Source organism: Balaenoptera ricei, chromosome 6 (genome assembly GCF_028023285.1).
Source record: "Balaenoptera ricei isolate mBalRic1 chromosome 6, mBalRic1.hap2, whole genome shotgun sequence".
Lineage (NCBI taxonomy): Eukaryota > Metazoa > Chordata > Mammalia > Artiodactyla > Balaenopteridae > Balaenoptera > Balaenoptera ricei.
Window position 1 is genome coordinate 67,024,678 of NC_082644.1, and position 15,766 is coordinate 67,040,443.

A 15,766-nucleotide genomic window follows, 5' to 3' on the forward strand; every position below is an offset into this window, starting at 1 on the left:
AATGTCACATTTTAACATCTAGTACTCACTGTTCTTTCCTTCTCTTCATTTTTAGAACACTCAGAAAAGTTTTTGTGTTTTTGGAAAGACCCCTCTTGCTCCCCACCCCTGAATTTTCTGCCTTTAGGAGAGTGGTTCTTGAGGACTACTCCCCAGAGCATTACTTGGAAAGGATGTGAGCAGCCCGTCCTGTCACATGTGTGTCATGTGCTCTGTCACAGCCCAGTCATGCGTTGTGTGCAGAGGCCAATGTGACATTCAATGAAGCAGGCAGTATGCTGGCAACCCCAGAACCTGCTCAAACTTTCACTTAGTAAACTTTCCTTTTAGTTTCTCTTTAGAGTCTCTTTAAAACACAGGTGAAAGCTTGTACCAGAAAGAAGAAAAACACGAGTCGCACATATAAGAATTTTGCCAAAAATACCATTATACTTGGTATTTGTGCCACATTTTGATTTTCAATAAACACTGAATTTCTAAAATTTCAAAATATTTTAAAAATCTTTTGAATTTAATTTTAATTTAATAATTTAAAACATTAAGTTTAAAGATTATTTTTCAGGTTAAAATTGTTAAATATGTCTTTCAAAACCTTTCAAACACAGGAAGAATATAATGAAAATAAAAATTGCCCATATACTCATCACATCAATAGAGAGGGTTACTGTTATCACCATACTAATTTTAAAGTTAAGAAAGCAAAGGTGAGGAAGGAATAAAAAGAAGGAAGGAACATGAGCTTTTAGATTTTCTTCTCAAACCTTTAAAAAAAAAAGGACTCTATGGAAATTAACCCACAGAATTTTTGAAAGGAATGACAGATATACTGTATTCCTAATAACACTTATACTGCCAGGAATACCACTGCTGTTTCTGAACATCACAGTGTTTCAATGATCAATAAGCTTTACAGAGCTCTGGATTCCATATCACAGAGGACATATAGATATATATCGATATATATCAATATCGATCTATATATGAAATGCTTCATGAAATTGTGTGTCATCCTTGTGCAGGGGCCATGCTAACCTTCTCTGAATCTTTCCAATTTTAGCATATGTGCTGCTGAAGTGAGCACTTAAAATATTTTACAAAAGTACTATACATTACCAAAAACTCTTGCAAAATAGAGAAAAGGGGGAAATTACACCAAACTCTACCTCTTTAACAAAACCCTATCAATACTTTAGTATACTTCTTTCCAGCCTTTTGTCCCATTCTCACTTTTAAAATTTTATTTATTTACTTTTTTGTTTGTTTGGACTTAACATTGTAATAGAAAGGAAACAATTATTATAAGACCACCCACACCATTGCTCCACTCTGATTTTTTTCTCTCTCTCTCCGTATATATATTATATTAACCTTTGCTTATTATCTTCAGGTATCTAGGGCTTTTACAGCATGTTGGATAAGGAGAAATGGCTTTGATATCAGTTAGCTTAGGTTTGAATACCAGCTGTATGAACTCTGTGAACTAGGGAAAATTACTAAGCAACTTTGTCTCAATTTTCTTCTCTGTCTCTGAGGATAGCACTCTACCTACTCCTCAGGTTCTGTGAGCACGAAAAGAGAATGTGTATAAAATGAGCAACATAGTGACAGGCTCATGGTAAGTGCTCAATATATAGAAACTATTTTTCTACTTAAAATTATATCATAATTATTTCATATTTCTATATAATCTTTATAACTGTCATCTTTATGACTAGATTACTATCTAGTCTGTAATGCAAATACCAATCACTATGACTAATTCACTTCTGTTTTGTTTGACAGATTAGTTCCAGTTTGGGGCCATAGATAACACTGTAATGTACTTTTTCATATAATACCCATTTCATTTTAGTCTATGGATTTCCTTTAAGAAAATCCTTGGAATGGTATTTTTGGGTAAAATTATGAATCTTGACATGAATCTTGCTATATATCCAAGCACTATTTTTTTTTTTTTTGAGTTCATTTTTTTAAAACTTAAGAGTAATCTAAGCAAGTATAGAGTTTTGTACGTTTCTTTTTTTCTCAGTGTTATGGCAAAGCTTTTTTAAAAATTATATATTTATATTTACAATGAACCTCTCCACGTCTATAACTTTTTCTATATTTTTTGACTATTTTCTCAGATTAGAGTAGATTTACATACTGCAGAATTCCTCGAACAAATGGTATGACAAACTGTAAGACCTCTGTTCTGTAGACAAATCACCTTCCAAAAAAAATTGTACTGATTTATATGACCACTAACAACTTATGAGACTATCAATTTAACGTGTTCTGGAGCATTATGCATTATAATTTTAAAAACCTTTTGCCAATGTAATGATTTAAAAGGCCCACTTAAGTTCTGTTTTAATTTAAATTTTAAATGACCTGTAAGTTGAGCCTTTCATTTTTTGAATTTTAAAGCAAGGAGAACTGAGACACTGGCATGTTGCCTGATTTGACCAGCAGCCTGACTATATTCCACTTCAATCTGCACAACACAAAATTTCAGGCATCAGTTGCTTCCTCTGTACTTCTTGCAGCTGTTCTGCTTTAAAATGGAATTCTATTTTTATAGAACAAACAGAAATGAGCAGAAAACATGCTGCTGTCTTTGAGTTTGCTTCTCCTAAGTGGAGCCTGCTTTTGAGAATACACAGTTATAGACAAGATGCAGCTGATGACCACCATAAGCATCCTTACAGAAAAAATTTCTTATTGGCATCACCAAGGTCTTACCTTAAAGGTCCAGAAAACTGATTATGTCAGTACACTCAGAATCAGACTAAAAAACTGGATCATGCTAACCAAATTCCTAGGACTTTTCTATAATAAGAAATACAATTAACGTGCAGATCAGAAATTGCTTCAGAACATTCTATTCCCATAGAGAATCTATATGAAAAGTCAAATTATAATCAGTTTGCTCAGTAACCAGAGAATCAGGATGGGGTAGGAAGGGGGGACGGTGGCTGGGATGATTTTAATGGCTGATGTCATCAAGCTATGTGAATCGGATGCATCCATCACCACTGGAGGGATAGACCAGACAGGTGGTAGCAATGCATGTGCTGGAGGGACAGGGACCCCTTTCCGCTGGATGTGCTTGGGATTCACCATCACACTTTTCCACACTGGCCTCTCTTTCCTAGACTCCATGCATTTGCCTTCAATTCAATTCCACAGTATTTGTTAAGTATCTTCTATGTGCCAATATTGTATTGGATTCTGGGACTACATAAATGAATAAAAATCCAGTTCCTGTTCCTAAGTACGATGCAGGCTTTTGAAGAAAACCAAACACATATGTAATTACAAAATACCATATGATGAGAGCTTGACTGTGTTACAGGTCTAGGATCATGGCTGGCTTGCAGAATCTTAAGATCTTGCTCTGCTATGTGACATGAGCAATTTGTTTAATTTCACTGGGCTTTAGTTTGCTTGCGGGTAAAATAGAGACATTGTCTCTATTTCATTGAATTGTGAATTTTAAATGAGGTGATACGTGTAAAGCAAATAGAACAATGTCTGACACATGGTTTGAAAGTTATCTATAATGATAAACAATTAACCTCATGATGGCCACTGGCACTATGACACGGTTAATCTAATGTTTCAAGCTCAACACAAGGAGGAACATACAGTCCAAACCCTTCCCAGCATTTTAACACATCTAAATCCCATATAGGTAGGAAGTATATCATCAGGAAAGGCAGGATGATCAAGTTTTGAAAATGTGATGTTTTGGAAGTATTTTTCCTCAAAGGTCTTATATGATAGTAATACTTTTCTTAGAATAGGCTTCTGATGTCTTATGCTATACATTCCAGGAAAAGTCCACAGATACATTTGGGCACTTCCAACATCTCAGCACAAAGGACATCACTAGGATTCTTATGCATCTGTCCCAACATCTAGCAGACACCAGGGTTACATTCATCTTTGTCTTCCCAGCATAGTGGTGAACTCCTTGAAGATAAAGACCATGATTTAGCCATCTTAAATCCCCAGAGCCTTGTGGATAGTAAGAGCTCATCAATTGTTGACTGATTAAATAAATGGCTTTGATAGTGGACATTGATGTTTCCTCTCCAGCAGCCATTCCTAATTTGGGGACCTATTGCATTCCCCACTTTCAGTTCATATGTACTGAGTGGAGCTCCAGACTTAAGACATCACTCACATATTCTTTTTTGTCCTTCCAGTGACTGGTTTAGGAGAGGGCATATGACATAAACTTATCCAGAGTTAATATTTGAATTTGCTGTGAATGCTGGAAAAAATGGCTTTTTTTTTCTTGTGGATTTGAACATGGAAGGTTTAGTAACTACTGCAACCAACTTGCGATCATGGGGGGAGACGTTTTTTGAAAGTAGAGTCAACAAAAAAGGAAACAGTGTGAAGAGATTGTGAAAAGAACCTGGATCCTGAAGACATTGTTAGACCCCTGTGCCCAGCTGCACCTTTGGCTCTTCAGTTAACATAAGCTGACACATTCTGTTTTTTAATTTAAGCCAGTTTGCATCAGGTTTTCTTTCACTTGTAACCAAATGGTACAACTGATATAAATTCTTCTACAAAGTGCATTTAAAAATAATTTTGTCCAAAACTCATGGCCAAAGCAGTTCCCAGTTGCTATTTTCTTTTCAATTAATCAAGAAATACGTAATAGGCCCTTGTTACATGGTGAGATGCCACAAAGTTTAAGAAAGTTCCTTGTGCTACAGTCTAATTGGAATTCATCATCTCTGTATTTTCCTCTCTCAAGGAATACATCTCCATTACCCAGATAAGTTCTGATTCAGGAACAGGTTGTTTATTTACCTCCTGTTCTTAGTTCCAAGCCTACCTTCCTCTACTCTGCTCTGTCGGTGCTAGGGCCTTGATTCAGTAAACCTCATTTATCAGCCTTCATTGCCAGCTGGCTTCCTGTTCAATAAATGGGAAATCCTAGGGGACTGGAATGTGGGAGGGGGAGAATTCCCTCTTATTTCCAGTTCCTGAATGTGTCTGTAGCAGCAGACAGCAGAAAGGTAGCTGTTCTCTGCAGTTCTAACATTTGGGTTTCTTTGGTATCACTTTTTATTCTTTCTGCCTTCTAATATTTTTATAACCAATTCCTTATATTAAGTACACCCTATTTTCCTTATTGAGCCCTGGCTGATACAGTATTTGATACTAGGAGTGGTCCTAGGAAACAGACTTTCAAACCAGGATTCTGGATTGATTCACTTTGAACTCAGAGCTGAGCTCTTCACCAATGGAAAATGGGAAGTGGTAATTTATGGCATGTAATGGCATCATGATTTATTAAATTATCTTCTATTCTTCCCAGGTTTGAGTGCCACTGGGAGGCTGGCTTTTGGAGATCAATAACTGCTGTGTGTGATCATTATGGCTGTGAAGATGACTGTAAGGAATGTAAGGTGAGACGACTACTTCTGACTGTGCTATGGTGCTTGCAGGAAGAAAATAACAAGTGCAGATCTTTCAGCTCAAATCATCTTCAGAGCATCAGAGGGCTCCTAAGCTTGCCCCTAAGAGTATCTCTTATTCCCTCTACATAAAGGACAGACATGTCTAAAAAAATCAGACCCAAACTAAGCATCCACAGACTGGCCAAATCTCACATGTCAAAGTTTAGGCAGTAATTTGGAAGGGATAGGACTGTGAGAGTAGGAATGGAAACATTTGAGTGGACTTGGATGAAGCTGAGAATCTTGAATCACCCGTATATCCCTGAGCTTCCCTTGATAGTGGAATAAGCCTCTCATTTCCTATTTGATGATACTAGCCTTCCTTTGCTTGAAAACCTGTAATGACCATATATGAGGCAGTTGTCTTGCATGGAGATCCCTATTCATTTTAAACTCTTTTGCTCCCAACTCTCATGGCCTTCAGTCTTTTATCTAGAGTCAGATACCAGCATATTCAGGGGGAGAAGGGCAGAGTCTTGTTCAGGAGGAAAAAGCTTATACTCCAAAAGAATAACATGATTTGGTTAAATTTATATCAGAAGAAACCTATCTAATATAACAGAGGATGGATTCTAAGGTATCAGACCAAGGAGAACAGAATATAACATTGGGTTGGGGCCAAATTTATGTAGCCCTGATATAATACACTTTCTATAGATTTTTGGACTTAATGCTATGGTAAATCGTTACAACAATAGCCCCCAGAGAATCATGCCACTCTGTATATCATGCCCTCATGTAACTCCTTCCACACTGATTTTTTGGCATGGCTGTTTGACTTGTTTTGACTTGTTTTGAGACATTAGCAAATGTGATGCAAACAGAAACTTGAAAAGCCCTTGCATGTTGGGGCTTGCCTCTTTTTTCTGTTTTGAACCAGCTTCCATGTTGAAGAAACCTCGACTAACCTGCTGGAGACGCATGGCCCAATTAACCAGCACCAACTCCAAGACATGTAAGGCCAGCTCAGACAAGCATCCTCCAGCCAATATGTCAAACTGCCAGACTGACTGCAAACGCATGAGTGAGCCCAGCTGACAACATGTAAAGAAGAAGTGCCCCAGCTGAGCCCAGCCCAAATTGCTAACCTACAAAATCATAAAAGCATAAGTGATAAAAATAAGCCACTAAGTTTTGTTATACAGCAAAAGCTAGGTGACACAAATGTATGAATTTGAGAAGATGGGAGTGGCTGTGTTTGCTTGGTTGGCTGGCTGAAACCTGTGATCAGCAATATATTCAATGATGTTGACTTGATAGAATTTCTCTGGACTAATGTTCAGGAAGGATTCTAAAGGCTTAGGGAGATAGGAATAATGGAGTAATTTATCATGTGTAACCTGAGTGTCTTTCCTCATCTTGAGAGGGTCCAAGGAATGTTTCCTTCACTAAAGCATTGAGAAATGCATTAGTGAGGGAGCCCCAGCAGGTAGCTGTTTTCTGTAGGCTGAGGTTAATGCTGGGTAATGCTGCCCTTGAGATGGGCTTCCTGATTTCAGTGGAGATGATGGGATCCCAGAGTGGCAATCAGAGTTTTTTACTCACAGGAATCTTTGGTGGGGGGTGGCTAAGACATAGGTGGCTGAACTACCAAAGCACTACTTGATCTATATGGTAGAAATCTGACTTGAATTATTACAACTGAGAATCATAGCTTCTTCCCCAATTCCCAGACCCTACCAGTTCACAGATCTGAAGCTCCTGGATGAAGAGGAGAATTGGACCCCTTAAGAAAGGACCGTGCAACAATGCCGCAAATAATTGCCATAGATCTTCCTCCAAGCCATCCCAAAGGAATGTAAAGTCATTTACTAAGGTGTCTGTGCATTGGGGGAAATGGAAATACCCAAGCTTCTCAGGAATTCCAAAACACTGCTCTGAAATGGCACTAATTCTTAGGAACCCCAAATACCACTGTGATCCAGGGGTCAAAATAGGGGTTTAGAGTGATCAGGTGATAAGTGGAGTTTGGGCCCAGTTCCAGTTCATCATAGATCTGTAACCCATGCAGCCATTAAAAATGATAATTAGGAAGACTAGTCAGCAACATAGCTGCGAACTTATACACAGTGACAAATTTGAAAAAAAGGACAGAAAATGACATGCTAACAACGATAGCCAAGATTATGTACGTGTCTGGACGAAGAGCAAATGCTAACAACAAAAATGAAAATACTTGTGCTTGGATGATGAGATCATAGGTGATTTTTGTTTGTTTGATCTTTCTCAATTCCTCAAACTCTCCCAAATGCTATTTTTGCTTTCTTTGTAAAAGGTACTTTTTCAAAAAAGACTTAGAACTCATTTAGCTCTTTTGAGGATTGCCATCATATACTTTTCAGCCAATCATAGTAAGGTCATAATAAGTAAGAATGTTAAATGTAGCCATTTTCTCTAATATTATAATGAGTCTCAGAGCCAATCATGCATGAGGCATCTATCACATACAAGATGCTGCAGGAATGACAAAATCTCACTCTCTCCTTGCCCGCCAGGAGCTTATAGTCTAAGGGGAAGATATAAAATGTGCTTAAGTCCACATGATTCAAAACTGAAAAAGGTAACTGCTTTAGAGAGGGACAAAGAAAACACTGCTCTGCCCAAAGTAAAGAGAGCTCATATTCAACTGGAGAAAAACAGAAAATATTCACTGGCAGAGCTGGCATCTGACGGATGGATAGGGTTTTGCAAGGGAGAATTGAGGTCCCAGAAAGGAGATGTTCTAGGTGAAGGGGACAGCACAAGGCATACTGGAGGACTGGTGAGCCCTTTGACTTAGCTGGAGAATTCGGCATGTACAGAAGAGCCTGGGGACACGAAACCCCTTGGCTGGAAATCCTTGGAGCATAACTCACTTCTCCCCTAGGGCTAGGATTCAGGAGAAATATCCTGCAGACAGATTAGCTTAATAGTGTCAGGACACTGCCCGTTTGGCAAGAAATAGTGGCTGGTATATCAGGGATTACCGATGATACTTGTTATTTAACAGGTATTTACCATGCTGTATAAGCTAAGTGCCTGATAAAGGAAGATGTTAACTACATTTCTTATATTACAGCTGGCCCCTCATATCCACAGGTTCCACATCTAGGAAGTCAACCAACTGAGGACTGAAAATATTAGAAAAAAAGATTGAAGGAAGTTCCAAAAAGCAGAACTTGAATTTGCTGTGTACCAGCAACTATTACATAGCATTTACTTTGTATTTACAGCTATTCACTTAAGCATTTACATTCGCTGGGTATTATAAGTAATCTGGAGATGATTTAAAATATATGGGAGGATGTGTATAGGTTATACAAAAATACGGCACTATTTTATATAAGGGACTTGAACATCCACAGACTTGGTATCTGAGGGGGTCCTGGAGCCAATCCCCTGCAGATACCAAGGGACGACTGTATTCATCTTTTAGATAAGGAAACTGATGGTTAGAGAGATCAAATGATACATGCAAAGTTGTATAATTCACATATAGTTGAGTTGGGGTTGGAATCTCTGATGTCAGAGCCTCTCCTCCACCCACCCTCCTGTAGTGCCTCTTTGGAAAAAGTAAGAGTGAAATTAATCCTAGACCAGCAAAAAAAGACCACATGGTGTATGTAACCAGTAAAATCCCACCTTAAAGTCCCATCGGGTAGGAAATCAGGACACATGGTGGGGTATAATGAATATGGTTTCATTGCCCTAGCTCTATCCCTTCCAAACGAAACAGGCAGCCTTAACCAAATTTCTTAAACTCTCTGTGCCTCAGTTTCCTTATCTTTAAAATGGAGACATAAATAGTGCCTTTTTCAGAGGGTTTTGAGAGAACACATTCCAATTATATGTATAAAACGCTAAACAATATCGGGCATATAGTAAGTACTTGGTAAATGTTAGACTTATGACTGTAGGCTGTAGTGTAGAACGTTCCTCCCACTTGGACACAATGCCTAATGGTCTTCCTCCCCAAAGAACCCTGAATTTCGGGATATTGGAGGTAGGGAGCCCTGTCCCTATTTGGTATTTTAGAAAATAGCCCCAATATAGGACTAAAGATGGTGGTATTTTGACAGAAACCATTATGCCACCGGGTTCCTAATAGAGTTAAATATTACCACCCAAGGATGCAGCATGCCAACCACATACCTGTGGGGAGGCGGGGCCCAGCATGGAGAGACTTGCTTCTTCAGGGAGAAGGCCTTGTCTGCCTGCTCTGATATCTGCAGCCTTAGGAGGTGCTGCTTCTCCAGCAGGGACCCCAGACCAAAACATGGGACCCTGCCTTCTGAAGAGGGCATCTGAGTGTGCCTCAAAGGCTTTTAAACCTATGGGAGCCAACTGGCCTGATGGAACATTAAACCTACTGACCTGGATGGGCCCTGAGGAAACCACTTAGCCAAAAGTAGAACATCAGAACACGCTGAAGAATAAACAATTGAGTTTTATTCTTCAGCGGCATTCTTTGATGTGTATAGAAGAAACTGAGATGTTATATTATTTGTGTGTTACTCACTTTCACACCCCTTCATTCCCATAAACCTAAAATTATTCTTAGTCTGTGCACCAGTTAAAGAGTTTGCTTCAGGACCACTCATCCATCTGTTATGCTTGATAATGTTTACATTTGGATAGTTTAGGGGTCAACTAATGTCCTGAGCTTTGTGGTCCCAGCACAAAGACCAAATTTAACATGATTAGCTTGATGTCACCATGTCCAGTTACCCTCCTCCTTGACACACCCATAATGGGATCTCACAGGATTTCTAGTGCTGACCATCAAAGGCCTCAGCTAGTGAGTATCACCGTATCACAGACCTAGAACCTGAGCCACTGAAAGGTTAAGTTTAAAGTCATATAGAGGGCTAGGAAAGGAGACTTAGTCTGGGGCTTTGACCATCATGGCTACTCATCTGAAATCTTTGCAGAAATAGCATATTAGCATGCCAAAATTTAAAATGTGTATCATTGGCTTCTGAGGTTAAGGAGACAGAATTTTTTGAAGGACGGATGTAGTTAAAAAAAAAAAAAGCACCATTCAATATGGTGCCATTACAGGTTAAAACCAATGCTTTGTGATTCAGACCTCACAAATAATACTCAATGGCTTTTTTCCACAATTTGTAGTTGACCACTCTGTGTACTTAAATGCTTAAATACTTCATTAGAACAACTCAGATGCTTTCAAGATTCCTGTAAGCCATAAAACATGTCAATTATGGCTTGACTTTGTATAAAGCCCTGTCTGTGAGCTCGCCAGCTCAATAGGCTTGTCCACTATCCAGAGGAAACTACAGATAAAAGTAACTCTACTGGCAATCTGTCCACTTCTGTAACTGGAAATTTCCACTGGTCTCTGCTTCTCGAAATCACTTTGGAAACTTAGGGGGAAATAATTCCTTTTGTTTCCCGTCCAGAAGCAACAAAGAGCCTGAGGACACTCACTGGGGTGCAGCATCCAGTGTGGTCTTTTTCTAAACTGCAGTAGTGTGTGCTTGGAGCCACGGGCTGCAGGAGTGAGAGCCCGGATCAGTGGAGAGGTGGCTGCCTGACTTCCGTAAGTACACCTTGGCAGGTGCTGCCTAGTCTTGCTGCAGTCTCCAGATTAAAGTGCTGGCTCACACAAAGGCATTTGAAAAGTGCACACAACAAGCTCTGCAGGCCAAGGGATTCTTGTTCAGAGTCTAGAAGTTTCTTGAGGATGTCCCATCAGGTCACTCCAGCTCATCAGGCCACAGATTCAAATCTGGGGAGAAAAGTCCACAAATAGGAAAATCGTTTTTCTGACCAGAAAATACATAACCTCTCAAAATCAGATTGGAGTGAGAAAACTGGAGTTAGAAAAAAACGCTCAAAAGGCAGCATGGCTTAAATCTTTCTTTCCACCCCCTCGACCATTGCCCTAGTCTAAATCTTCAGCCTTTCTCTCCAGACCTGTGGCAAGAGGCTTCCCTCTTCCGTACTCTGGGCTGTAGTCAGCTCAGCAATACTGGAGCAAAGTTCTTGGGGCTTCCCTATTCAGACCTTTTAGAATTCCAATTGTGCCAGATATTTCTGTTTGTTCCTGCAGATGCTCTCTCCACCCTGCTCTGTCCTGTTCATACTCCAGGATTGCATCACTGGCCTTTCTTCCCTCTGGTTTCCATTCCCTCAGTTCAGGGGAGAAAGGAGATTGCATCGGGGATAGGAGGGTGAGGTTGGAGTATCTCTTCCTCAGCCACCTTCTGGACAGTTTGCAGGTCAGTTTTATTCCTCCGTTAAAGCCCACAGCTCCAGTGGGCAGCGCTTTCCCATTGCTGTTCTCACCAGTGTTCTGGTAACTGCTCCCTCCCCTTTCCCCTTCAGGCTGAGGCTCAGTCACTGGTGCCTGCTCCTGCTAGTCTCAGGATGCCCAGTATCCCTCACTGGTTTCCCCTCATCCTGCTCATGTCTTTGTAAAGGTAAAAACTTGTAAACTTGCCTCAATTACCCCCCCTGTATGTGCCCTCTGTCTCCTGCTGAGACCTGACCAAGGCACCCACGCCCGGTGAGTAAAATCTAATCTCCTTTGCCCAGAATTCATGGCTCACGATATGGCCCCCAACAATCTTTCCCCTTATCCCACACCTGGCTCTTTTTTTTTTTTTTTTTAATTTTTATTTTATTTATTTATTTATTTATGGCTGTGTTGGGTCTTCGTTTCTGTGCGAGGGCTTTCTCTAGTTGCGGCAAGTGGGGGCCACTCTTCATCGCGGTGCGCGGGCCTCTCACTATCGCGGCCTCCCTTGTTGCAGAGCACAGGCTCCAGACGCGCAGGCTCAGTAATTGTGGCTCACGGGCCTAGCTGCTCCGCGGCACGTGGGATCTTCCCAGACCAGGGCTCGAACCCGTGTCCCCTGCGTTGGCAGGCAGATTCTCAACCACTGCACCACCAGGGAAGCTCCTACACCTGGCTCTTGCCAAATGAGGATCACATGCCTTTTCCTTCAGATGCCTCATGTCTTCTGGTCTCTCTGCCTTCCCTCCCATGTCCCCTCTATCTAGAATAGTCTGCTATTTCTGTTTCTGCCTGGCTCAAATGTCACCTCCTCCATGAAACCTTTCCTCCTCCCTGATTATCCCCAGCCTAAAGTGGTATTTTTCCCCCTGTCTCTGAACTTTTGTGCATTATGTGTACCTCTTGAAAGCCATAGAGAACCATAAAAAACACAGAGACTTCTCACACCATTAAAAATCTATGAGCACCGGTGAGTGAGGCTACTCCTGATGCCTCCAGCCCCTCCTCCCTCCCTGGGACAGCTGTGCCCTGTGTGGAAAGGAAGCATGATGTGGGGTGGGCATTTCTGGGGATTCTGTGGCTAGATAAATAAGGTGGGCTTCAGAATAAAGTGATCATAGAAGATCACTTCTACTACATGATTTTCCAAATATGTTCCAAGAAGCACGAGGTACCTTAGAAGTCTTTGCAGGGACCTATGGAAGGGTCTTTATATCCTCTACCCCAATTCTGCCACTGTTTTAATCTACTTTTGTGAGATAATAGAAAATATATATATTGGTCTCTGCCCCCGATTCCTGGCACAGAGTTCCTAAAACCTTTGTAATTTCCTAAGTGATAAGAGCACTAAGAGCATCTTTTCTTCTAATATTTGGTCCTGGTTCCTGATACAGAGCTCCTAAATCCCTTGGACTTTCCTGGATGGTAGCAGTGTCTTTTGGTCTAGTGAGGTGACTCTTGGTGGGCTGCTGGATGGGTGCTGGTCACCACAAAGACTAAGCCATAATTAGAAGTTTGGAATTTTCAGCCCCACCCCCTATTCTGCAGAGAGGGCAGAGGGGCTAAAAACGGAGTTAATGATTCATCATGCCATTAAAAATCCCCAAAGGAAGGGTTTTGAAGAGTTTCTGGATTGGTGAACATGTGGAGGGGCTGGGAGAGTGGCACATGGAGAGAGCATGGAAGCCGTGTGTGCCCCTTCCCAAGTACTTTGCCCTACACATTTCTTCCACCTGGATGTTCATCTGTATGCTTTATCATATCCTTTTGTAATGAACTGGTAAACCTAAGTAAACTATTTTCCTGAGCTCTGTGAACGGCTCTAGCACATTAGTTGAACCCAAGGAGACGGGTGTGAGAATCTCAGATTTATAGCTGATTGGTCAGAAGTACAGGTGACAACCTGAATTCATGATTGGCATCTGAAGTAGGGTGGGAGCAGTCTTGTGGGACAGAGCCCTTAACCTGTGGGATCTCAAGCTATCGCCAGGTAGATAGTGTCAGAATTAAGTTAAATTGTAGGACACTCACCTGGTGAGGCAGAGAATTGCTTGATGTGGGGAAAACCTCCACATATCTGGTGTCAGATGTGTTTGAGTGTGATAGTAGTGTGAGAGTAAAGGAGGAACATAGGAAGATGACTCAAACTTTTCCTACTCAGTATATATAGGTTTTCTTTCTAATATCTCCTTTTTAAAGGCTTATAAAAAAAGATTGGGAACCACTGGAGTAGGAAGGGGGAAAGGAGACACATCCATGGTGCCATGACGGAATGCCAAGGTTGTGGTCAGTTCTCAGGTGGAAGTTCTTAGGGGGAAGACAAGAGACTCAAGTAAAAAAACAAAATAAAACAAAATGTAGAGATTGGATCAATTACTAGGGGGTATATAGAAAGCTGGCCTCTTTTATTTTAATTTTAACCCAAACTATGGCAATGAGAACAGTTTTTTGAGTACCTCATCTCCAATACTTCATTGTAAGACTCTTGGATGACTCATGTGCTTAATTCATCCTTATAATTCTCACATGGCCTACCTGACACAGAGTCTTTCAAATAGCAGACACAATACATGTTTTAGAGTGAACGAATGAATGAGTAAATAAATAGTGTTATACTGGGGATCACAAGATCTTTTATTTATTTATTTTTTGTTATTATTTCATCAAGAAAGTCACTTAACATCCCTTAGCCCCAGTCTCACCATCTCTAAAGTGGAGAAGTCAGGCTACATGGTCTGGAAGCTCTAAGAAAGCATGGTTTGATGACTAGAATAACTCTTTTTTTTTTTCTTTTTAAAGGAAGCATGATACATATCTATGGTATCAGAATCCACTCCTCAAGTTATACTGCTTGACAGTTTGGTTGCCTGCATAATGGCAAGAAGCCATGGGCCTGAACAGCATCACAAGTGAGTAAAGTTAGCTGCAAGAAGAACTTCCACAAATGGAAAGGGCAGTGTGCTACAGACGAGGACTCAGGAAGCCTGAACTCTGACTCCAGTTCCATCACTAAGTTATAAGATGACCTTGTGCAAATCACCTCATCTCTTACATTCTTGGAGCATGTATCCATCCCTTCTAGCTTGGCTGGGGAAAGAATTTCCGAAAGGAAACAAAGACATTGGTGTGTGTCCCTGAAAGGGGGGTATAGCATTTCTCTCCCTCAAGTTGATGAGGACCCAGTGAACAGCCCTACATAATGCATGTGACTACTGAGATATAGAGAGGTGAGTGCCGGATGGTTAAAAGGGCTTCAGAAAGCATCTTTCTTTATCTAACAGGCACCCCTGGGTACTTAAAAGTGATACTGGGATATTTAAAAATGTATTAAAGTACAAAGAAAATTCAGGAAACATAAAAGAAGAAAACAATACAAGTTTCCAGAACATAAAGACAATGATCATGGACATTTTAATGTTTTTACTTAACCTTTTTGGGAGAAAGGGGGTGTGGTGGGTATATTTAAAACATTTTTTAAATAGAGCATTAATTATACGGTGAGTATATTTTTATACCTTACTTTTTAATATAGAAAGCATTTTTCCGTATTATTATTTCTCAGAAATAGGATGTTAAATGGTAACATATGGTCTATTGTTTCCCTGTTGTATCAGTCAGGATAGACTAAATTATGCTGCAGGAACAAACAACTCTTAAATCTCAATATAATAAACAAAGATTTATTCTTGCTCATGCTCCATGTCCACTGAGGGTCAGCAGGGGGCCCTGTTATTTGTAGTTACTCAGAAACCCAGGCTGATGTAGCAATCACTACCTTGAATGTTGCAGATGGAAAAAGAAAATATGGCAAGGCACACTCTACCTATTATATCTTCTACCCCAAAGTAAAAAAGATCACTTTTGCTTACATTTAGTTGACCAAAGCAAGTCACATGACCACACTTAACTACTAATCAATCGCAGAGAAGTGCAATCCTAGTATGTACACAAGAGCAAGAGATAAAAGTCTTGCCAGAAGTATGTGCAACACGCACCCCAATGTTCACAGCAACACTATTTGCAATAGCCAAGACATGGAAGCAACCTAAGTGTCCATCAATAG

At 40.4% G+C, this 15,766-nt stretch overlaps 1 protein-coding gene and 1 non-coding gene across 3 annotated transcripts in view; both read right to left on the bottom strand.

Moving 5' to 3' along the window:
- PDCD1LG2 (programmed cell death 1 ligand 2) overlaps positions 1-15,766 on the bottom strand; it is a 73,107-nt gene that overhangs the window by 17,471 nt on the left and 39,870 nt on the right. Inside the window, exon 6 of one of the 2 annotated variants that reach the window (XM_059926432.1) lies at positions 10,911-11,193. The exons of the other annotated variant lie outside the window; for it this stretch is intronic. Within the exon in view, the coding sequence (XP_059782415.1) occupies positions 11,188-11,193 (6 nt within the window). The 3' untranslated portion in view covers positions 10,911-11,187. Of the gene's footprint in view, positions 1-10,910; positions 11,194-15,766 lie in introns of those variants that run through there. 2 annotated transcript variants of the gene reach the window in all.
- On the bottom strand, positions 975-1,081 carry LOC132368329 (U6 spliceosomal RNA). The gene has a single exon (XR_009504065.1). It is a non-coding gene; the product is annotated as a U6 spliceosomal RNA (small nuclear RNA).